Raw genomic sequence first — 24,271 nt, forward strand, 5'->3', positions numbered from 1 at the left:
GAAGAGACTATCTGATGTCCGTGGCACCTTTCGACTAGTGCTGAAATGGATCACGAAAGAATGCTCGAGCTGCTCGAAGGAGTTTATGTTCTCCGACTAAAGTCCAAAATATCAAGCTCGAGCAGTTTTCCGAATAGTCATCGGAAAGTCGATGTATAGATGGGTGTCAGTTGCCCCCTATATCATCATGAGGATCTTGTAGCTCTCCAGGTGATCAATTGGATCAGTGGAGTCGTCATATGGCTCCATTTGCAGTATTTTGAACCGAGATGGAATGGACTCATCTATTATGCGGTGAGAGAGAGGTTGGGAGGTGAGAAAGTCATAACACTGAAAGATTTCCGACCTTCCACCTACTGTCGGACAAGTCGACGGTCGATCTCTCTGAACTTACGCTCGTAGTCATTGAGCCGTCGCTATTGAGACAATCTGGAGATAGAGTCCCCCGAAGAATTTGAGAATGGAGAAGCAGAAAGTGTACGCGGCCTTTTCCCCTTTTTGATACTATGTATACGGGAAGAAGAGGGAGAACGCTATGAAGGATGGATGGCACGATGCAAGTGCCGAGAATGCGATTGTTTATCTCAATGAGAGTGCCGACACGGTTGCCGCTCTGAAGATGAGGAGGATGAATACCGTGAAAGATGGCAACTGTGCCTAGATGGCACTAAATGAGCCACCGACTCCTCCATCGGCAGCAGCTGCGGCTGTTGTGCTTGTTGCTGTTAGAGACTGTGGACCACCTCCGTTAATACCTTCATTTGCTGTATTAGGACAGTAATTTGTGCGTCCATAATGACTATAAGACACGAAGAGCTAGGCTCTGTCAATGGAGGTGGGGAAGGAATATCTTCTCGACGGAAAGATTGCCTCGCAAACCCTGTTGAATGTTGAGCTCTGATTTTTGCCATAGTTGCTCGTATTGCTCTCCTACCTGACGCACCAATCTGTTGCGGCCAATCTCCTACTGCGTCTGTCATCGATGAAGAGCACCTGCAAAATAAAGTCCACACTGATCGAAATTGTGTCCGACGAGGATCCTCCGATGCTTAAGTTAGTAGAGAGTGGTAAACAGTAGATAAGAATTTTGAATGGCAGAGTTTCAGTCCAAAATTATCTTACAAATGCTGTTCAGTTACCTCCCTCTTATACGTGATTCAGATGTAACCGTCGAGCACGTGATCCTACTTTTTATGGCACTAAAAGGTAATTATCGAGCCATAATCCTAGAGTTAATGGGCTGTTTATGCCCATTAATGATCGTGACAGGTGGTTGATAGCCATTTATAATGGTTAAACACGTGGGTTTTGCACATTCCGACATTATGTGATTGTGGGATAGGTGGTTATACCCGCTACTGATCATATTCTGATCATTATGCGCTTTCTGTATTGGCAGTTTCAGATAAACCGACTATATATCGTAATAATAGTATGTCGGTAGTCGGATGATTCGAATGAGCATTGGTCGGTAACTCTGATATGCCGATGGTTATCGATCAGAGATTAATCGAGTTGTCGTAGTTATCCGTTGATGGTTGAGAATAGCTGACTGTCGGTCAGTCAACTGATTGTTAGTCAGTATATTGTATTTCAAAATTGGAGATTGGTTGAATTATCCCAATAGTATCAATTCATCAGAAAAATGTCGGCAACTAGGTCATTTAGTTTACTAAAAAATTCTTGTTGCACATATTTCCCTCCAAGTTTTGCTTCTCGTTGGACCGGGGAAGAAGGTGTTTGCCTGTTCTTGTCCTTTTTTTTCCAACATTAAGTTCCTATTTTGTCATGGAAGAAGGTGCCTAATAGGTTGATGAATTATATCCTGCACGACATACGCCATGTGATCATGCACACCACCAATTCACTCGCCAATCACAGTCAATTCATTCCTACAGACTTATTCATCAAGGATTCATATCAAAGCATTACAATAAAAACCCGTGCTTATGATTGACAACAGACACGACCGTGTGATGCATATCATGTAGGACATAATTTCTCCTAATAGATTCCATTCCAGACCAACAGCCCTCATTTTGCATCATATTGACCTGTAGATTACTCAGGTCAACACTATATTGTTTTAGCTTATTGAGGTTTCAACTCCAAGAGTAGTCCATGCCCATGATAGGGTGGCGCAACATCACATGTAAGCAGAATCGGCTAAAGTGGCAATTGAGTCAAGTTGAGCCGAATAGTTGGAAGCTCTAACTTGACTCGATTCAAAATACTCATATCCAAAATGTAGTTTGAGATTAATTAAGCCTTAATATCCTAAGTTCGAGATCGGCTCAAAAAAAAAAAAGATAAAACTGAAGATCGATTTGACTCAAATATCAATTAAGCCATACTCGAGTTCGAGCTTGAAATTGAGACTTTGTTTACTACTATATATATATATATATATATTATAAATAAAAATAATATTATTAAAAATATATATATAACTTAAGTTGGTTCGCAAGTTTTCGAACTGAGTAAGCTGTTCGAGTTCAATTCAAGTATTTATTTTAGTAACCATTATCGAAAAACAAAGCATATAAGACTTGGCATTTGATGTCTGGACTTGGGATGTTGTGCATCTTCACACTAAGAACATTGCATGTGTCATTTTCTAACGTATATTCATATGAACAATGTTTCAAATACTTATTTCATATGAGCAACATCGTTTTCTAATATACCTAAGAAAAGATAGCCCCTTCTTTGAAAAAGATAAAAAGATACCTTCGTTCTTATTCTTTGAAAAAGAGATTAAGAGGGGCTGATGCCAATTTTCTACCTTACACCCATCCTACCCATGATGGGTTGACTCTGACCCGAATTGGGACCCGCTCTTCAATTAAATATTATTTCTCAAAAACTTTTTTTACCTCTGTCAAAGAAAACGTTTTTAGCATCTATATTAATTAGATTGACTAATAACAGAAGAGTCATTGCCAGGGATTGCGTTGATGCCAAATTTTTATAATTTGGGAATATGCCATATGTTATGGAAGAAATCAACCATCCGATCTTGATATCTCCTATCTTGAATTGAGGCCCAGTATTTATGTTGGATTAGTATTGATGATCCATATGGGAGCTACATCGACCTCAAAGAATCTCAGATGGAGTACAAGATCGAAAGACCAGATTGTCATGCCAAGATGATTCTTCAACATTGGTTATAATCCGATTCCATCCTTGGATGCGCACCGATTCTGAAGATTGGCCGGATGAAATCTTTCAAAATCTCGAGTGGTTCCCTTCAACCTCAGACACGCAAGTTAAAATTATATATGTGTTGCGGCCAATCGCCTCGTCGTCCGATCGCCGGAGAACGTGCGCCTGCAAAAAAGGGAAGTCCACACTGACCGGAGGCGGCTCCGGCGGGGACCCTCCGACGGTCAAGTCAAAGAGGTGACTGGGCAACAGTGAAATGAAGACAGAGAGCTCAATCGAGAGAGAGAGAGGAGCGAGCCTGTGGATTCAAAGTCGAGAAGTGGCCAGATCCCTTGCACTGTTGCCTTCTCCGATTTATATAGTGGAGCACGGTATGGCGCCGTCATTAATGGCGCGGACAATTTAGGAATTGTCAACTCACTGTAGACTGTCAGAGTCGCCGTAAAAGTGTCATGTCGCCGTGAGGCTGTCAAATCACTAGGGTTGACAATGCCCTAGGCGGGACAATGCTCCTAGGTGGCCGTGCCGCATGTTGCTGTCAGGACTGACAAGCTCTGACGGCTGTACGACGATCTGAGGAGTCGACCGACCCTAGATCGGCGGCCAGCTGAGTGGCGTCGGGTGGAGATTCGGGCCCCTCTGTTGGTCGGCGAGTCTTACGTGAGTCGGCCATCAGACTTCTAGGTTCGATCAGTCAAGAAAAGTATGCCCGACCGACACATCCTCAGTCGGTTGTGGGCTGTTAGTTGGCCGGTGATGGCGCCCGTCGGTCGGTCGATAGGTCCCTCCGGCCGTCAGTCGGTCGGTCGGTCCCTCCGGCTATCGATCGGTCGGTTGGTCCCTCCGGCCGTCAGTCGGTCGGTTGGTCCCTCCGGCCGTCAGTCGGTCGGTCGGTCCCTCCGACCGTCAGTCGGTCGGTCGGTCCGGCTGTCAGTCGGTCGGTCGGTCCCTCTGGCCGTCAGTCGGTCGGTGGGTATTCCCTAACAGTTGCCCCCCTCCACTCCTGAGTCGGACGGTGAGCTGGCCGATGCTTTTATTTGGGGCAGCAACTCTGGGCGAACAGGAGTGGATTCGTCGTATGCCAAATTCCGACCGTACCGAGGGCTGATCCGATGTCAGGCGTCTCATGAATGCCGAGCGATTCGCTGGCATCAGACGTCTAGTCGGTGTCAGGTGTCACGTCGGCGTCAGGTGGTCGGGTGCCGGATGATTCGGTGTCAGACAATCGGATATCCGGCGCCTTCTGGGGAATGTAGACCGTCACCCGGCGTCGATTCTGGGAGCGCGGGGCGCTATCAGACGTCCCATCGGGAACGCGAATCGACGCGGGCTCTTTAATGCGGAACCGCGGCCCCGTTTGCCGCGTGTCGAAGGTGGTTGGGCCGGCGCCCCCCGCATTTAATATGGACGGTGCGGCCGTCCTGGGATGGGCACGCCGAATCATCAGGCCGCCCGGAGGCCGCCACATGTCGCACATCCGTGGGTCTTCGGTTGGTGCGGAGGCATCTCGACTGTCGGACGGCCCTATATATATAGGACCATTCGGACCCAGGTCCTCACTATCGACGTTTTGCTGCCGAAACTCTGTCCGGGCGATTTCTCAGTCGTCGCGGGCAGAGCCTTTCCTCCTGCTTCCAGAGGGGTTTTCTTCCGGTTCGTGGTCTTCCTTTCCTCCTCTTCTTCTTCTTCTTCGCTTCTTCTTCTTCCTCTTCGCTTCTTCTTCTTCTTGTTCGGTTCTGGTGTAATGGCCGGAAATCCGACTCGAGGAGCTCGGTCGGGAAATCCGACCGACGACTCTCGGTCGACTCCGAAAGTTGAGGTTTCCTCGCTTTCGGGGCCGAACGTTGATCGACTTCGGGAGCAGTATTGCATCCCGGAGCAGTTTCAACTCTCCGCCCCAGGGGCCGGCGGTCGGGTTAACAACCCTCCGCCTGGCCAACTGGCGTTGTATGTCGAAGACCTTCGCGCGGGTCTTCGGCTCCCGATTCTGGAGTTCGTCCGAAATTTGTTGAATTATTACGGACTTTGTCCGACGCAATTGGCGCCGAACTCCGTCCGTCTTATAATTAGCTTTGCGCTGTTGTGTCAGCTTTTGCCGACCAACCCTCGTATCTCGCTCTTCCGGACCTTCTTTGTGCTCCGACCCCACCCTAAAGCCCGAGGGTGGTGGCTTTTCAACCCCCGGAAGGGCCTTTCCTTCATCACTGATCTTCCATCCTCCATCCATGGGTGGAAGAACCAGTTTTTCTTTGTATCATCTCCATCTTCTTGGGGCTTCCCTTCCCACTGGGGCGTGCCCCGAACCGAAGCCAATGACAATAGCCGGGTGGAGGCGGACGACCGGGAGGACTTCCACCGACTCAAAGATATGTCGGTCCCGAAGCAGAGGGAGCTTGTTACCGAACAAGCTCTCTATGACGCCGGCTTGAGCTTGGTCCCCCGACTAGGTATCGCCCGATCCCCCGGTCCTCTTTTCATTCGGCCTTTCGGTAGCTCTTTGATTAACACTTCTGTCGGTATCGCAGGGACACCTCCAAGAATGCGGTCGACTGACGCCGAGATTCGGCAATTTGCAACAAGGAAGAGGCCAACATCGGGGGCAGGACCTTCGCGCCCTCCGAAGAAGCCTACTCCAGCGGCGCCGACCGTCGAAGCATCGGCAACCGATCAATCGGAGCCGGTCATAGCGCTCGCGGCTCCGACGGCGCGTACGGAGGAGAGGCCGGTGGAAGAAGCGGCCGAAGGAACATCGGCGGCCTCACCGGTGGCGTTGGAGCCGGATGACGTTCGGGAAACCGAACATCATCTGGCGGCGTCTATGGCCGCAACGTGGGGTGCTGGCTCAACCTCGAGCATCCCCTCGCTGCCGGTTCCGTCGGTCGGGGCGGCCAATCGAGGGAAAGCCCCGATGGACCCCGCGGACGAAACAAGGTCGGGGAGTCGCACTGTGCCGCCCAGCGCACAGTTCCCCGAAGGGGCGTCGGCGTTGGCCGACCACAACCTGGCCAGGAGGTTGTGCCAGGGAATCCTCCTCCCTGCCGACGTGGAGGCGTTGAGGTCTCGGCAAGTGACTGAGATGCTGTCGTCGTTCTACCCGACCATGGTCGAGGTAAGCTTTGTTCCGCATCCTTTTTCCTTAGTGTTCTCATCAATTTATTTTTCTGACGAAACACTTGTGTCGGCAGCTGATCTACACCATGTTGGAGCTTGAAGCCGGATACCGGAGGTTCGAGAACGTCCGGACGGCTTGGAAGGAGAGGTCGGCGGCGGCCGAAGCCGACAAAGCAATGCTGGTCGACCACTTGAAGCAGTCGGCCGACCGGGAGGCCAAGTTGGTAGACGAAGTCTCCCGGCTCGGGGCCGAGCTAAGGTCGGCCAAAAAGGAATCCAAACGCAAGGGCCGGACGGTGCATCGTCTGCGGCATGAGCGGGATGGTGTTGCCGCCGAACTCCAAGGCGAGCGTGAGCAGCTTCGGGTCAGCCTGGAGAGGCTCGCCAAAGCCGAGGAGGACCTATCGATCGCCCAAGCCGACGCCGACATAGCGAAGGCAGAAGCAGAGTCGGCAAGGGACTCGCTCGGTCGGGCGGAGGAGGAAGCAAGGTCGGCAAAGGAGTCGGCCAGTCGGGCGGTGGAGGACTTCCGGGCCTCCAACCAGTACCGGGAGGAGATGCTCGAGTCGGGCTTCGCATCGTACCGGGTGGGGTACGAGGACGGTCGGGATGCGGTCCAGGCCTTGTACCCTGAGCTGGACCTCAGCAGCATCGTCCCACCGGAGGCCGAGGAGCAAGCCACCGAGGAGATGGCCGACCAACAATCGGGAGGCGTCGCCGTAGCGGAGGAAGCCGTCCCGGAGCAAGTGGCGCCGACTGCCAGTCCCCCGCCGACCGATGGTCCTGCTTCGGCCATCGACCCAGCGCCGATCGTGGTCGACACACCGGTCATTCCTGATCTTCCGTCGATCGAGGAGATCGACTCAGAAGGATAATCGGGCCTTGCCGACTTTAGCTTCTTTTGTCTTTTCCTTTTTTGGAATACTTGTAATCGGGCTTCGACCCGACTTTGTAAACTTCCTTTTGACTTTGAATGAAAACTTCCCTTATTTTTTTCCTTGTCTGTTTCTTTCATGTATATTGTTGAATGTCTTCGTGAGTCGCTAACCCATGTAAGTCGCTAACTCACATAAGTCGGTTAGGACGTTCGGCAACTCGTGCCGCCACGAAGGTAGAGTAAGTCCCGACTTTGGATCGGCCTTTGATAGTCAAGGTCGTTAGTCGGGCGCGTCTGCTGAGTCGGGAGCCGACCGAACGTGGTAAAGGTTCGGTAGTCGGGTCTCCACTGACGCATTCAGTCGAATGTCGTCCGGCGCATTCAGTCGAGGGAGCACCGATAAGTCGGACCCCGATACCCTTGCGTCGGATATACTTACTGTGCCTCGCGATATACGGTGGTAGGCCGAATATCTCCCGACCGGCCGTAGCCCGGTCGGTAAATCATGAATGCGACTGAGGTCGCATTGTGCGATAGACGGTGGTAAGCCAAATATCCTTCGATCGACCGTAGCTCGGTCGGGAGTCGCGACGTCGGTCGCGTAGGCATTTCGCCTTTCTTTGGTCGGGGCCCGATTGGTATGTCGACCGATGGTCTGGCCCGAAAGTTCGACCGTAGAAGGAGTGTCAACTCCCGTTAGTACAGATGCATCGGTCCTTGTAAGGGTCCGATGTGTCGTCGAAGGTCGAAGGAGTGTAACTCCCGTTAATACAGATGCATCGGTCCTTGTAAGGGTCCGATGTGTCACCGACGATAGGGTCGTCGATTTCAGGCGGATACCAAGCCCAAGTCGGTGTGTCGGGGCTTGACCTTGGTGAGCGCCGATCGTTAGTCGAAGAGTTAAAACTCCGAGATTTCAAACTGAACTTGTATTGGACAATTACAAAGTTCATTGGTAATACAACTTCAAGTTGTCGGCGTTCCAAGTTCGGAGAATGGGTTTCCCTTCAAGGGTCTCCAGTCGATAGGCTCTCGGACCATAGGTGTCTGCTACCTTGTAGGGCCCTTCCCAATTTGGAGCTAACTTCCCTTGGTCCAGGGGCTTCGAGACCTCTGCCTTCCTCAGGACTAAGTCACCAGGCCTGAAAAGCTTTGGTCTGACCTTGGCGTTGTAATACCGAGCGACCTTCTGCCGGTACGAAGCTATACGAATTTGAGCCTCGTCTCGTAGTTCGGGGAGGAGGTCTAGGTCGGCCCTCCGACACTCGGAGTTGTCCGGCTCTTGATACCGCTCGACTCTTGAAGACAGCAGTCCAATCTCGAGCGGGATCATTGCCTCCGTCCCGTAGGCCAAGCTGAAAGGCGACTCCCTGGTCGGAACGCGGGGGGTCGTTCGGTAAGCCCACAGAACGGAGCCTAGCTCGTCGACCCAGAGGCCTTTGGCTTCGTTTAGTCGGGTCTTGAGTCCGTGGAGCAAGGTCCGATTGGTCACCTCGACTTCGCCGTTGGACTGGGGGTGCCCGACTGAAGTCAGTCGGTGTGTGATGTGGAACCTGACGCAGAAGTCTCTGAAGTCTAGGTTGTCGAATTGCCGTCCGTTGTCGGTAATGATAGTATGCGGCAACCCGAACCTGAAGATGATGGACTTTTGGATAAAGTCCTCCATCTTCCGCTCGGTGATCTGCGCCAATGGTTCGGCCTCCACCCATTTGGTGAAGTAGTCGATGGCGACAACTGTGAACTTTCTCTGAACCGACGCTGGAGGAAAAGGACCGAGAATGTCGACCCCCCACTGGGCGAAGGGCCATGGAGCGACAATAGGAGCAATTTGGCTGGCCGGTTGGTGTTGAATGTTGGCGTACTTTTGACAAGGTTCGCACCTCCGGACCAACTCGGCCGCGTCCTTCCTCATGGTAGGCCAGTAGTAATCTTGTCGCAGGACTTTGTAGGCCAGAGACTTGCCCCCCAAGTGATTTTCGCAAATTTCCTCGTGCACCTCTCGGAGAGCGTAGTCGGCGTCGGTCGGTCCCAAGCACCTAAGCAAGGGGAGGGAGAACGACCTCTTGTAGAGTCGGCCATCCAAGATTACATATTGGGAGGCCGACCATCGGAGCCGCTTGGCCTCCGCGGGATCCTCGGGACCGATCCCGTCGGTCAGATACCGAACGATCGGGTCCATCCAACTTGGTTCGGCCGTCAGCTGCTGTACTTCTTCGACCCGATCGATGCTCGGCTGCTCGAGGGTCTCCACGAACGTCCGACCCAAAGAGTCGAAGGCCGAAGTCGCCAGTCTGGAGAGGGCGTCGGCACGGGCGTTCTCCGACCTAGGGATGTGGAAAATTTTAAAATACCTGAGGTGTGCCACGAGATCCTTCACTTTCTGAAGGTATTTGACCATGGTCGGATCTCGTGCCTCGAATTCGCCCTTGACCTGTCCCACGATCAGCTGAGAGTCGGAGAATGCCCGGAGGCTGTCGACGCCCAGTTCCCTCGCCATCCTCAAGCCAGCGAGGAGTGCTTCATATTCGGCTTGGTTGTTGGAGGCCTTGAAGTCGAATCGGAGGGCGTACTCGGTGACCACCCCATCCGAATTCGTGAGCAGGAGCCCGGCCCCGCTCCCCTGAGCGTTTGAAGCTCCGTCGATGTGTAGTACCCAGGTGGAGACCGGATCTGGCTCGGGGTCCGCGTCTCGTCCCTGGTCTTCAGCTCCCGACCCTTGGTCGGTTGTCGGGCACTCGGCGATGAAGTCGGCCAAGACCTGAGCCTTCAAGGCAGGCCGCGGTCGGTACTGAATGTCAAACTCGCTGAGCTTCATCGCCCACTTTGCCAGTCATCCAGATGTATCCGGTCGGCGCAATATCGCCCTCAGGGGCTGGTTGGTGAGCACCACTATGGCATGAGCCTGAAAGTACGGACGGAGTCGTTGCGCGGAGACGGTCAGGGTGAAAATCATCTTTTCCGTCTCCGAATATCTGGCTTCGGCGCCGTGGAGCACCTTGCTGATGTAGTAGATAGGCTGATGGGTTCGATTCTCATTTTCTCGGACGAGCACCGAACTGATCGCCTCAGAAGATGTGGCCAAGTAGAGATACAAGGTCTCCCCGACCTGCGGCTTTACGAGCAGCGGCGGGGAAGCCAAGTACCTCTTCAGGTCTTCGAAGGCCCGTTGGCACTCATCCGACCAAGAAAAATCATTTGCCTGGCGCAAAGTTTTGAAAAACGGGAGGCACCTTTCAGCTGATCGAGAAATGAATCGGCTAAGAGCGACGATTTTTTCGTTCAGCTGTTGGACCTCCTTCTTGGTGTTCGGATGACGCATGTCGAGGATTGCCTTTATTTTCTCAGGATTGGCCTCAATCCCTCTCTGAGAAACGAGGAATCCGAGGAACTTCCCTGAGGTCACCCCAAAAGCGCACTTGATCGGGTTGAGCTTCATTCGGTGTCGTCGCAGGGTGCGGAAGGTCTCCTCGAGATCCTGAACATGATCCGGGATCTGCGCACTTTTCACCAACATGTCATCCACGTACACCTCCATGTTGCACCCGATCTGATCTTTAAAGACCTTATTGACGAGTCGCTGGTAGGTGGCGCCGGCGTTCTTCAATCCGAAGGGCATCACCCGATAACAGTAGAGGCCCTTGGGAGTCACGAAGGCGGTATGCTCCTCGTCCTCAGGCGCCATCCGGATCTGGTTGTATCCGGCGAAGGCGTCCATGAAGCTGAGCAGTCGAAATTCGGACGTCGCGTCCACCAGCTGGTCGATCTTGGGAAGTGGGAAGCTATCTTTTGGGCAGGCTCGATTTTGATCGGTATAGTCGATGCAAATCCTCCACTTCCCGTTAGCTTTTTTGACCATGACAATATTGGCGAGCCAATCGGGATACGTGGATTCTCGGATGAAGCCCGCTTCGAGTAGCTTATCCACTTCTTCGTCGATGGCCCTCTGCCTCTCTGGAGCGAAGGACCTTTTCTTCTGCCTCACCGGCCTCATCGTCGGGTCGATGTTGAGTCGGTGGGTTATTGTTTCTGGGGGATGCCCGACATGTCTGCTGCCGACCAAGCAAATATGTCGGCGTTGGCCGTTAGCAGCTCCGCCAATCATCGTCGTTCGGGGTCGGGCAGTTGAGACCCGACCCAAACCTTCCGGTCAGGATTTTTCGCTATCGGGATCGCCACGAGCTGCTCCGCCGGCGAACCTCGTTCTTCCTCCTCCCGCTGGTCCAGCTTGTCGATCGTCAAGAAGCCCTTCGACTCGTCGTTTTGAGCGGAGATCTGGAAGCATCGTCGAGCGAGCTGTTGATCCCCGCGCATTTCTCCGACCCCATTTTTGGTCAGGAACCGAACGAGAAGATGGTACGTCGAGACGATTGCCTTGAGGGCGTTTAGTCCGGATCGTCCAAGTATGGCGTTGTAGGCCGAAGGCACTTGGACGACCGCGAAAGTTAAGTGGACCGTGCTTTGTCGTGGTTCGGTGCCGGCTGTTACAGGCAGGGTAATTTCTCCTTCCGTCGTGACAGCGTCCCCGACAAAGCCGATCAAGGGCATAGAGACCCTCTTAAGTCGGTCGGTTGACAGTTGCATCCGGGAGAAGGTCGAGTAAAACAAAATATTTGTCGAACTTCCATTATCAACAAAAATTCTTTTTACATCATAATTCGCTATTGTTGTCGAAACAACAACAGCATCGTCGTGGAGAGTTTGGATGCCCCGAACGTCTTCCTCCGTAAAAGTGATTACGTCGTCCGGGCGCGGCTTTTTCGTCGGCTCCCCCCCCGCGGATGTCCCCGGGCCCGGTCGCTTGGAGATCATGTTGATGACTCCGGCCGTCGGCTGATTAGTCGCCGCTTCTTCAGTCGGCTTGGGTCGTCGATTGGCAACTGGTTGAGTCGGCGGGCCCTTCCGAAATTTACCGAGATACCCCCGACGAATGAGGGCTTCAATCTCATCCTTGAGCTGGATGCACTGCTCGGTGTTGTGGCCGTGGCCTCGGTGAAATCGGCAGTACTTCCGACGGTCGAGGCCTTTTGCCTTCAGAGGCGGAGGCCGTCGCAGGTATTCCTCCCCCTCGATCTCCATTAGAATCTGCGCACGAGAAGCGGAGAGAGGAGTGTAGGAGTCATACCTGGGGCGTGCCGGCCTTGGAGTCTGTTGCCGGGGTGACTTTTAGATTCGTCGGGGTGGCGAGACCCGACTATCGGTCGGGGGCCCGCTGGGTTCGGCGGGTTTCCGACCCTTCCTTCGCTTCTCCTTCGGGCCTCTGGGCTCGGCCAAGCGTCGGTCGGATGCTCCTTCGTCCGCGCGCATGTACTTGTATGCGCGCTCCAGTAGCTCTGCGTACGTCCGGGGGAGGGTCTTGTCTAGAGAGTAGGTGAATCGGGACGCCCTCAGCCCCCGCTTCATGGCTGAGATTGCCATGTCTTCGTTGAGGTCCCGGACCTCAAGCGTGGCCGCGTTGAATCGTGCCACGAAGTGTCGGAGCGTCTCATTCTCCCCCTGTTTGAGGGAGAAAAGGCTGTCCGACGTTCGCGGCGGCTTCCGGCTGGTGCTGAAGTGGGCCACGAACGAGTGCTCGAGCTGTCCGAAGGAGTGGATACTTCCCGATCGAAGACCGGAGTACCAGGTCCTGGCAGCCTTGCGGAGCGTGGCGGAGAAGCTGATGCAAAAAAGAGCGTCGGTTGCCCCCTGGATCGTCATGAGAGCTTTGTAGCTCTCAAGATGGTCGATCGGGTCGGTGGAGCCGTCGTATGGCTCCAGGTGTGGCATCTTGAACCGACTGAGAATCGGTTCATCGAGAATTAGTCGGGAGAGAGGTTGGGCGGTCTGGAAGTCGACGTCATTCGAAGACTTCTGGCCGTCCACCTGCAACTGCGCGAGCCGGCGGTCGATTTCATCGAACCGGCACTCGTAGTCGTCTGTCCGTCGGTGCTGGGAGACCCCAGGAGTGGAGTCCCCAGAAGATTCCGAGGGAGAGGCGGACGGCGTTCGTGGCCACTTCTCCTTCCTCGCCCGTTCCAGCAGAGAAGGAGAGGGCTGCTGGGACCGTCGGTCATCACGCCATGGCCGTCCCTCCTCCTCTCCGTGGGATCGCTGTTGAGGGCGCTCGCGCGGAGGCGACGGGGATCGGCGCGGTCGTCGGCGGCTGCTCCTGGAGGGCATCGGATGGGCCGTCGGTTGTTGCTGGAGGCCTTTGACCGCGTCCGTCAGTACCGTCATCTGCCGTACGATGGTCGCCATCTGCGCCTCCGTGATCACCGCGGGGTGTGGAGAGCTGGGCTCCGCCGCCGATGGTGGCGGGGAGGCCTCTTCCCGGCGGGAAGAGCGCCTCGCCGACCTGGTGATCCTCGATCGTTGGGCTCTTGTCTTTGTCATCGTTTTTCCCCCCTACCTGGCGTGCCAATCTGTTGCGGCCAATCGCCTCGTCGTCCGATCGCCGGGGAACGTGCGCCTGCAAAAAAGGGAAGTCCACACTGACCGGAGGCGGCTCCGGCGGGGACCCTCCGACGGTCAAGTCAGAGAGGTGACTGGGCAACAGTGAAATGAAGACAGAGAGCTCAATCGAGAGAGAGAGAGAGAGAGGAGCGAGTCTGTGGATTCAAAGTCGAGAAGTGGCCAGATCCCTTGCACTGTTGCCTTCCCCGATTTATATAGTGGAGCACGGTATGGCGCCGTCATTAATGGCGCGGACAATTGAGGAATTGTCAACTCACTGTAGACTGTCAGAGTCACCGTAAAAGTGTCATGTCACCGTGAGACTGTCAAATCACTAGAGTTGACAATGCCCTAGGCGGGACAATGCTCCTAGGTGGCCGTGCCGCATGTTGCTGTCAGGACTGACAAGCTCTGACGGCTGTACGGCGATCGGAGGAGTCGACCGACCCTAGGTCGACGGCCAGCTGAGTGGCGTCGGATGGAGATTCGGGCCCCTCTGTTGGTCGGCGAGTCTTACGTGAGTCGGCCATCAGACTTCTAGGTTCGGTTGGTCGGGAAAAGTATGCCCGACCGACACATCCTCAGTCAGTTGTGGGCCGTTAGTAGGCCGGTGATGGCGCCCGTCGGTCGGTCGGTCGGTCCCTTCGGCTATCGGTCGGTCGGTCGGTCCCTCCGACCGTCAGTCGGTCGGTTGGTCTCTCCGGCCGTCAGTCGGTCGGTCGGTCCCTCCGACCGTCAGTCGGTCGGTCGGTCCGGCTGTCGGTCGGTCGGTCCCTCCGGCCGTCAGTCGGTCGATGGGTATTCCCCAACAATATGTAATGCTTATAACCAATAATCCTCAACCCTCATGCTCGTGGGTACTGATTCTCCATTATGATCATCCCTATCTATACAAAGAGGGGCAAAGAGGACCATCAAATAAGTTCTTCTCCAAGAGAACAAAAGTATTTTTTTTCCTCATCAATTATCCTTTCTTCCATATTTTCAAGCTCTAGTTGATCTAAGTATCAGAAGATCCTCTATTAAAAAATATTCAATAAATATAGGCTTCTTTACAAATTTTTCAAAAAAAATTATCGAAACACCATTAAACTCTAAGTAAATAAAAGATCGATCCTGCCAGCACCAACACGAAGATTTGTAACAACACCATGAAATAATGTATTCAGTATTAAGATGTAAGGACACGAGGCACGAAAGGGAAAGAATTTTAATTCGGAAGAGTAGAAATGGAGGAAAATTTGGCAGTGAATTTGTAATAGGAAGCACATCACTTATTTTACTCGTCAGATGAAGCACCCTTGAAGAAAAAAACGACTTAGAATTACTAAATTCACCGTGCAGTGATCAGAAAAAAGAGAGAGAAAAAAAAAAAAGACTACAGAAACGGAAGTAGACACCCCAGCAAAACTTTAGAAGCTAAATTCATGTGTTGTATAATATTTCTATATCGCTAAAATCACAAGAGTCGATCACAAATGACTCCTGAAAAATTGTATGAACTTACATTTGCTAGATTATTAAACATATACCCGTGAAATTTTAAGTTCAAAGATGGATCACATATTTATTGCCACAAGCTCCATATACGTGCAATAAAAAGGGGAAAGAAAATGCAAAACCTGCAGTTAGGCTCGATTCGATCTAAGTGACTGAAAATGAGCCATGATGGACTCATAGTCGGGAAGTTTTGGGTGCACATGAGAAGCATTTTTATGTGAGCTCCCATGTGAAGTTTTTTCCCTGCTCGAACTTGGTATCTTTAAGTTTGCATCATTTTCTGGAATTACAGATTGTACCGAGTCACGATGCGATGTCTTCGGACTTCCCTGGACGGTTGAAGATTCAGTCCTTAAAGGTGTCACTGAAGATTGTTGAGCTGATGAATTTGGTTGCAGAGACCTAGAACTCTCTTTTCCAACCAAGTTTCCCGCATGGATTCTTGTGTTGGAAAAAGATTCAGCTGCATAAGAACTTGATTGAGAGCCCTTATATTCTATATTTGAGATGGCTGTCAGTTCAGGTCGATCAATAGTTCTGGAAAGACTACCTCTTTGACTCTCTGATGGTATATATCTTGTCCAGCGAGAAGGCTTTGCATCTGCTTTGCCTCTCCTTGCGACAGAATGGCATGACTCTGAATCTTCTTCCTCGTTATTGTCCAAGTAGTTCATTGGCACACTGGTGCTTGATTCAGTATATGCCTTCATGAGCACGTTGTGGTCATACATCTCCTGCTTGGGGACATTAGAAGTTAACAATAACTTGCTCGGGTGGGAAACCGTTGATTCCTCAATAATGGGTGAAACATCTGGGGCTTGTTCTGGTGGAGTGGAAGAACTATCTCTGAGATGTCTATTTCCGACAATATGGTGTTCCTGTTCCTTGATATTTGGATTGAAATCTGTTATGGGGAATCTTAAGCTGGACTCTTTGTAATCTTTCCTGTATCGTGTCAGAACAGGGACCTCAGTGCTTGCGGATGAATCATCCACATTGGAGACAACAGGTTTCTTAGTAGCAGAAGGTGAATCATCTGAGGCGTGCTTTGATGGGAGTGAAGCATCTGACGCTTGCTTTGATGGGAGTGAAGCATCAACCAAGGGGCTCCTTACATAAGGTGGACGATGATAACCTCTGTTTTTAAATCCACCAGTTAACCTTCCCGAGTTCAGTTCTTGCCCACTTTTATGGCTCTCATCTGAAAGTTCAGAATCTTTAATACCAGAATGTGATGACGCCATTCCAAACTTGTCCTTCGTTTCACCCTGATTCACTGATGAATCTGAATCAAGGTTCCTCTCATATCTCGGAGATGGGTGGTTTCTGCGCTCACTGAAACCAGAACTTTTCCAATATTTATTACAACTCAGTTCTTCTTCATGGCTTTTCTCATTAAAACCAGGGAAAGATAAGAGAGAATCTATTTTAGCTCCTTCAACATCTTTCTTCCCATTAAAGTAAGTTGTTTCGTTATTAGATCCTGCTGATGGTAAGCCTTGTGTGGAGCCTCTCTGGAAATGAAGCAAATTGCTAGGTTGCATGACTTCTGTACATGTGGAGCGGTCTTTCTCATCATCACCCATAGAGCTGAGGCCATCCGAGTCATAAGCTGGAGGCATATCATCATTGGACTGTGTTGGAAGGGTACATTTAGTGATTGTTTCTGAATACTCTGTGGGACGGGGTTCTGTCACAAAAGGTGATCTGGCACTAGTAACCAGGGATTCACATTTTTGCTGCTCAGGACTCCAAGGTTCCATAGACTGTTGTGGCATAAACGAATCCAACAAGTTTTCTCTGTTGTTACTCACTAGTACTGAATAATCATCAGTATCAGAACCATAGTCATCAAAGACTGCAGCATTGGAATCACATATTGAAGTATTATCAGGATTATCCCAAATGGTATCACCATCGGAAGCATTAGTATGGTGAAAAGAGGTTGATTTGCTTTCTTTTACATTCCCTGAACCAACATCAGCATGCTTAACTTTCTCACTCTTCTGATGCTGAACTGCATATTCTGCATTTGAGAACGTTTTTGGAGTATAACTGTATGATTCTGTATCAACTTTTTGAAGATCGACCTCTGAAACATCATCAATGATTGAAGAGGTGCTTGAATGAGACAGAGATCTACTCGATGATATATTGCCAACAGTTCCATGGCCATCATAAACGTAGTCAGCATCTCTCATAGTGTTAGCTTGTACCACTTGTGGTTTATGTATCTCTGGTTTCATTCCTTGGAAGCTTTTCCTTTCACTCTCCTCCATTGTTACAGACTCCATGACAGGGTTCTTATCTTCCAGCCTCGAGCATTTTACCATGCCAGGCACATCTCTGATCCCATGCACAATCGATTTCTGTGACCCAGAAGAATTTTGTCTAGAAATACTGCCCTGGCTTGCAAGTTCAGCAGCAGCTCTAGCAGCCATGCTAGCCATTTCTGCAGATTCTGCAGCTGCCTGAGCGGCAGAAGTTGCATCCTTAAATTCCATATGCCAATTTGACGGACTTAAGGCACTACCTTTCTTAGAATATGAAAATTTGAATTCTTCCCCTCCAGATCTATTTTCTGTTTGTGAACAATCATAAAAGGCCACAAATCTTGCATGTAATTTGAATATGTCATTAAACCACAATAAGAGCTTTACGAATGAAGCTTATACTTCTCATACCTGAAGTTCTTGGACTAGATTGATTAGTAACAGATACTGACGTACTAGAAGTGTTGGTGTTTTCATGAGGCATTGTCTTGAAATTGTCTGATTTGCTGGTCACAACATTGTCAGACATGTTCCTAATTGATTCATTCTTTTGGCCTGGATTGATACTAGGGAATTCCATTGTCATCTTGTAAGCACCGGTAAAAGTAGTAGGGCCATTCTGCTCAATCACAAATTCAAGATATCTACTAGTCAGTTTTTCATGCAGGGGCCTATAGCCACATATGCAACTAAAGAAAATTTTAAAGCCTATATTTTTACCAGCAGATCATCATTAGGCTTCTGAATCTGCTCCTGAAATGCTTTTGGATCCCATTTGCAGTTATGTTCTTGGGCAATTGCAGTCAAGGTCTTGATTTTCGTCTCAACATCAGGTGCCCTTGCAGACAGTTTCTCAACCACCTAAATTTCAACAATGTGAAAGAAGAACAATTAGAAACAAGGCTGGTAGGTGAAATTCGACACAGCTGACATCTTCTAAGCATGAAAATATGGCTGACCACCATCATTAACAAGCCCCCACAACAACACACACACACACATAGAGAGAGAGAGAGAGAGAGAGAGAGAGGGAGGGAGGGAGGGAGGTGCAATGAAACTTTAAAAAACTTACCATACGGCTAACACCGCATTCTGGTCGAACTTCAAGAGCTGCAGTAATGAACTCTTTCCCATATTTTGCTAAAAAATGCTTGCGAATTTCCATAAGCTCTGGTATGTCTGCACATCTCAGAGATGCAAAAACAATGCTAGCTATGGCCTCTTTTAGATCAATGGGGCAGCTCCTGGTAACAAGATTATACAAAGATCAAGGAATATGATAAATGACTTCTAACTTTAACACACTGAAAAATTTATCCAAATAATGACAATCATATAGTATTGACTGAAAATATTATTTATCCATAAGCCAAATATATCAGATGCATATCCAGGCAAAACAAGCATTGCATGTCAAGGTCCTGAGGAAGATTCAAGTAAGAAGAAACTAAACAGATCCTGCAGTAACACCTAGTCAGGCACATGCATATACTATCATGAATTTTAGCTCTTGTCGTTATGATTGCATAGGGTTTTTTTCATAACATGATCTTAGGCAAGTACATTTTAAATGTCAACTATACCTTTATGAACTGTAGCTTATGATTTGCTCTTAGGGTGTCACAAAAGTTTATATCATCCACACAATCCTGTAACCTTATAATGCTATCAAGGTGAAAGCTGCAACTTCTACAGGTTGACTTTTTCAACTACTCTCATGTCCAGCTAGAAGAATTTGTATGGCATGTACCAATGATTTGGATACGCATCAGAGGCCAGATGTTTATCAGACTAGCACCGACGATGATAAATATGGGTGGAGATTTTCTGGATTCTAAAGATTTGTAAAAAGTCTGGCTTCACCAGCCATGAGTCCAGCATGACTTGAAAAACAAATCCCACCATGGTATTAGAAATGGACTTCTATTGATGGAACTTGGTTAAGAATGGAGGTGCTGAAAACTTTGGCGGGATTTCATATACCGTATACCCTTGAGCTAAATTTAGTGTTTGAAGCATTAACTCATGTTGACAACAATATTATGGGTAGGTCATTTGCCATTAAACTTTAAATGTTTCAAGATAACATGCATAACGTCTTGTTAATCCTTTATGATGCTAATGCCATTCTATTCTCATATTACACGATTTATACTTGTTGCCACCTTTGAGGTATATGAAAGCATCAGTTGTTCATTAGCATGGCACTTTTCAGCACTTGAATCAACAAGACACAAACACCATAAACTTGGGAATCAAAGGTGACATCATCATGATGATATAAATCGAACCATTTCAAATAAAACAGCACAAAAAAAGGAAACAAGAACTATCAATCATATATAAGATAAAAACACCATAACACATGCTACTTTAAAAAGTTCATATTCTAAAATGTAAAAGATATATATAATTACAATTAACCAATTTCCTAATTTGCTGGATCCAACAACTGGATACATGTCTGAGTCTGATAATAAAAAAAGATTCTGTAAATTTCATTGGCATGACATGAAAGGCAAAGCCTCCTAAAAAAAATGCTTACTTGCAACTCACAGTATACCCATGTTACATTAAGAATTGAAAAGTTAAATTGGGATATCAGTAGAGAGAGTGAAAGCTTTTGTCGACTCCACAGGAGAGTAAATCTTTTCTGACAAAGCAAATTCTAAGTGTATGTGCTATTTTTAGTATCAAGGGACATAAAACACATTACAATATAAGAACTAATATCTTCTGGGTCATACTCTTTGCATAAGCTATGTTACGACAAAAATTGTTTGATCCAACAAAAACACAAAGTAAACATTTCCATAGAGGTGAAATTGACAGAATAATTTATATAGATTTTACACCATATCCCAGTGTAATGTTTTAAGTTTAATTTATAGCCAGAGGCTACAGCCCATGGAGAGACTAAAACACTAAATCAAATCAAAACACCAAGAAGCCAGAAAACCTCATTCAGATTTAGGTACTCTGTTTTAACAGGTGGCCGGAAAGAAAAGACAGGAGATGAGGAAAACAGTAATGAGAGGTGATGAAGACAAATTGGCTTGAGTGCAGCTGGTACAAGGTGGGAAAGGGAAAAATCGGGGCGTTCCTTTGAACAAGCTTATCTGCACTGGAGGGGATCCACATGGCTCAGAGCACTCGTACAAATCCTTTTATAATGCCACAAATTCTTTTCCCCATATAGTCCACAATTACTAGAACAAACTAGTCAAGTAACATTTCTTTTGCTCCTTTTTCTTCAAAAAAAAAAAGGACAAGATAGTGATAGAATTAATCTTACATGGGTAAAATTATATATGAAAATTAAAATTTCACTAACACATGCAACATTTATCACATGGTTGTAGTATAGATCAGATGACAGAGAAGTGAATTGCACAAAACCAGATAGAGGAAGCTCTAGACATAGTTATGAGTATGAAATGGAACAGAAAAATAAAAATCTATGGTTTTACATACTTTTGTGACTCGATTATTGGCAAGCGTGCCACAATAAGTTCACAGTATATCTCGATGAGATCATATGCTGACATTATCTTCTCTTCCCTTATCACATGTTCAACCTGAAAATCCAAGAAGAAAAAGTCAACCCAAAGGAAGTTTATAGGAGATCGACAATTAGATTTGGTTTTTCTTTTGTTCTTGATGGGTAATGCTGTACCTCCATCATGTCCAATTTTGGGTGCAAATCAATCAATATATAAGGTGTTATTTAAATGAGGTCTAAGTCAGAAGTAGAGTATTACCTCATTTATCAGTTACTCATAAGTAAATTGCTGCCACATTTTTAAATAATAAAAGATAAAATGAAATTAACTCGATATAGCTGATTTGTACTGTACAACGAATATTGTGATCGAGATAGAAGGCCATGCCCATCTTCTTAATTAATCAATACATTCACCTCAGTATCAGATCTCGTGGACTCCAGCATTCACATCCCATCCACGTACAACCCACATTTGCTTCAGAAAAACTACCATGTTGAAACAAAACTAAAAAAAACTGAAAATTTAATAGATCCTGTTCTTCCAAACCTCCCAGCTGACTGTGTAGAAATATCCTCCATGTCCTCCATCATTTTAGTCAAATGAAGGATGCTTCCAAGCAATAAGCTGCTAATTCACTCCTCTTCTCAGTGAAGGAAGTGATGAATTATTTGAAATTCATAAATTCCATGCACATACACACATTTTGAAAGATAGACCCCTCCAGCACATAATTAAATCTAGAACTGAAAATTAAATGTATAATATAATAATAGGGTCCTCAACAATTCATAAGACAGCAATGAGATGTTATATTATCCAGGTTATCAAATTTATAATGACAATAACTGAATCCAGATGGATAAACATAAATCAGATTATGAGAACCAACTGCAGATCAAAATTGTTAACATGGCCATATGCAAATCCAATCCTATGCTTGGTCAGGTCATAGTTTAATTATGTAGAGTAAAATCCTAGCTATTATGCATAAGAACATAAGATGCATCAGAAAACTTTTATATTTAACAAATATTGAAAAGATTTTTTCTGGAATATAGTTATAAAATCATGTAAACATTTATCTTATATTGTTCTATAGATTCTCTTCTTTTTTTATCAGTAAGAGCAGTTTTGAATTTTAGAATGAACAATGAAAATGTCTGTCTAGAAGATAGTATTAAAACCATCGTTCAGATACTATTCTCTTCATTTTTCCTGTTTTAGCACTCTAGATTATGATGCAATTGGGATCAGTTTTATAAGCATTAGAAAGAAGTTGGGTAGTGTACTATACCAAAAACCTGAAGATTGTCAGATCTAAAGTTCAGCCCCAAAACTCCCCAGTACCGTTCCCTTATAACAAAGATTGCTTGCTCTCAAATTCAGCTTACAGGTTGAATGGAACCTTAATATTATTGTAAGTTTATATCTCAATGTGAAGAAATTCACACTTAAAGTATGGGTCCTGTTTCCCTCGTTTATGGATGAACTAGTCCTACATCAGTTGACACCAGGAAAACTTAATAAAAGCCGGGTGGCTCTCTTAGCCTCCCTTATCATCGAACAAGAAAAAAAGGAGGAAAAGCAATACCATAATCTTATCTCCATTCAGAGTAAGTTCTGTTCAGACCCTAGATCCAGAATGAAGTATTTCCATAATGTGTCTATAATGGTCACAAAATCTGTAATTTTATTCTACAGCATAGTGAGAAGTAATTAAATATTCCTTTCTGTATGATGCTGAAGAATTGCAGCCATTAGGTTTTTTAACCATCCAAAATATTTGTTGTATTATCATCCCCCATAGTTATTCTATTGAAATTAATTTGCATGTGTTAAAAAAAAATCTGAATATATGTACCATAATAAATTTAAAGGAAAATCAAATACATACCAACATATTTTTCTACTTTTAGTTTTAGAAAACTTTATTGTAGATTACTCTAAGTTAAAGCACCATAAAGAATCGGAAACTGGGACAACTATCCGAACATTATTAGTCTCATCATGACAGCATCAATTATTCAGTTGACATAAATTTTCGGCGCTACGAACCTAATCATATCAATGCCCACTGAAAAGGCCGATCAGCGAACGTAAGATTGTGACACTAAAAGATGATCTCGCAAGAGATCGAGTAATACAATAGTCTTGCGTAATACAAACGTGAGTCGCGGTTAAAAGGAACAGAACAAACCCGGATCCGAGCGGTCTGTTCCTGGCCGGACTCCAGAAGCTGGGCCAAATCCCGCCTCATCTGCTTCAATGAAACCTCTCTCTTGTTTTTCAAAAGCTTTATTCGAGCCACCGCAAGCTTCAGCGACGTCTTGCTGCCACCCATTCAACCAAAATTCCATCACAAAATTAACAAAAACATGAACGATTCCCCAACATCACGATCCAAACCGATCGAAACACCAGATTTAGAACAGAAACATGAAAGAGAAAGCGGCATCGAGGATGGATCGAGATTACCACTTCGCCGCCTTGAAGCTTCTGGGGAGCATATCCGAAATCTTTGATTTGGCGTGCATCGCGCTCCCGAATTCAATCAATTGGAGAAAGGAGACAGGAAATAATCAGGGCTCTGCTCTTCCTTTTGATCGAATCGGATTTAGTTATTTTGATTTTCTTTTTTTTTTTCCTTCGGAGGACTGGAAGAAGAGAGAGAACGACAGCGCGCGGGGGACGCTTTTTCCGCTGGGCGTGATTCGATGTTCCTCCTCGCTTTATTCATTTCTTGCGACAAGACGAGAACCAGAAACTTGTGATATGCTATCTAATATAACGAAACCGCCCTTGAACCCGAAAAGGCAGGCGGCGACCGTTTGGTAGGCCTGAACTGGCTGGCAGGGGAGGGTTATTTCTGGGAGGAGATTAGCTTACCAGGAATGAGGGCCGAACCCCGTTTTTCCCGCGCAATACGAGAGAGGTGATTCATGAGCTATTCCCCATTTTATCCCCAGCGATTCGCCGCGCCGGGCCTCCGTATGGACCGTATTGCATGCACCAGGTGCAATAGGACCCCGTCAGATCCCACGGTGGATAACAAGCCACGCTTACCCCAGTATTTCACCAACCCTGATTGCGCGCTATCCACCGTGCATCTGCTTCGGATTTATCTTGATTCACTTGAACTTGATGCACGGAATAATTTTTCGGATGCGGATACCTGTATTTGATATCGATTCTATTTTTTTATTTAGAAATAAATTTTATTTTTATTTATTTCAAATTTTATAATAAAAAATATATTTAATTTATTTTTTATTTTTTAATAAAAAATATATTATATTGCATAATGTATAATATGATATATTATCGTATGTTATGATATATGTAAAATAATTAACTTGTCAAATATATAATATATAATATTGACAATATACTCTAATATATATTATTAA

General features: G+C 47.3%; 1 protein-coding gene across 1 annotated transcript; it reads right to left on the reverse strand.

Moving 5' to 3' along the window:
* Nucleotides 1-15,125: 15,125 nt before the first annotated feature.
* Nucleotides 15,126-23,696, reverse strand: LOC105047619 (uncharacterized). The gene is made up of 7 exons (XM_010926616.4): nt 23,340-23,696; nt 23,062-23,194; nt 20,833-20,936; nt 18,431-18,602; nt 18,079-18,219; nt 17,770-17,977; nt 15,126-17,666 (listed from the first exon to the last, which is right to left on the reverse strand). Exons 1-7 carry the CDS (start codon nt 23,396-23,398, stop codon nt 15,214-15,216), a joined length of 3,270 nt encoding a protein of 1,089 aa, XP_010924918.1. The 5' UTR covers nt 23,399-23,696; the 3' UTR covers nt 15,126-15,213.
* Between the last annotated feature and the right edge of the window lie 575 nt (nt 23,697-24,271).

Source organism: Elaeis guineensis, chromosome 6 (assembly GCF_000442705.2).
Source record: "Elaeis guineensis isolate ETL-2024a chromosome 6, EG11, whole genome shotgun sequence".
NCBI lineage: Eukaryota > Viridiplantae > Streptophyta > Magnoliopsida > Arecales > Arecaceae > Elaeis > Elaeis guineensis.

Bases quoted from the DNA above. Each gene is read 5' to 3' on its own strand.
- LOC105047619 (XM_010926616.4), bottom strand. From the start codon at position 23,398: ATGCACGCCAAATCAAAGATTTCGGATATGCTCCCCAGAAGCTTCAAG. The intron at 23,195-23,339 runs GTAATCTCGATC...AATGGGTGGCAG, and splicing joins AGCTTCAAGGCGGCGAAGTG to CAAGACGTCGCTGAAGCTTG. The intron at 18,220-18,430 runs GTAAGTTTTTTA...GTTGAAATTTAG, and splicing joins AATGCGGTGTTAGCCGTATG to GTGGTTGAGAAACTGTCTGC.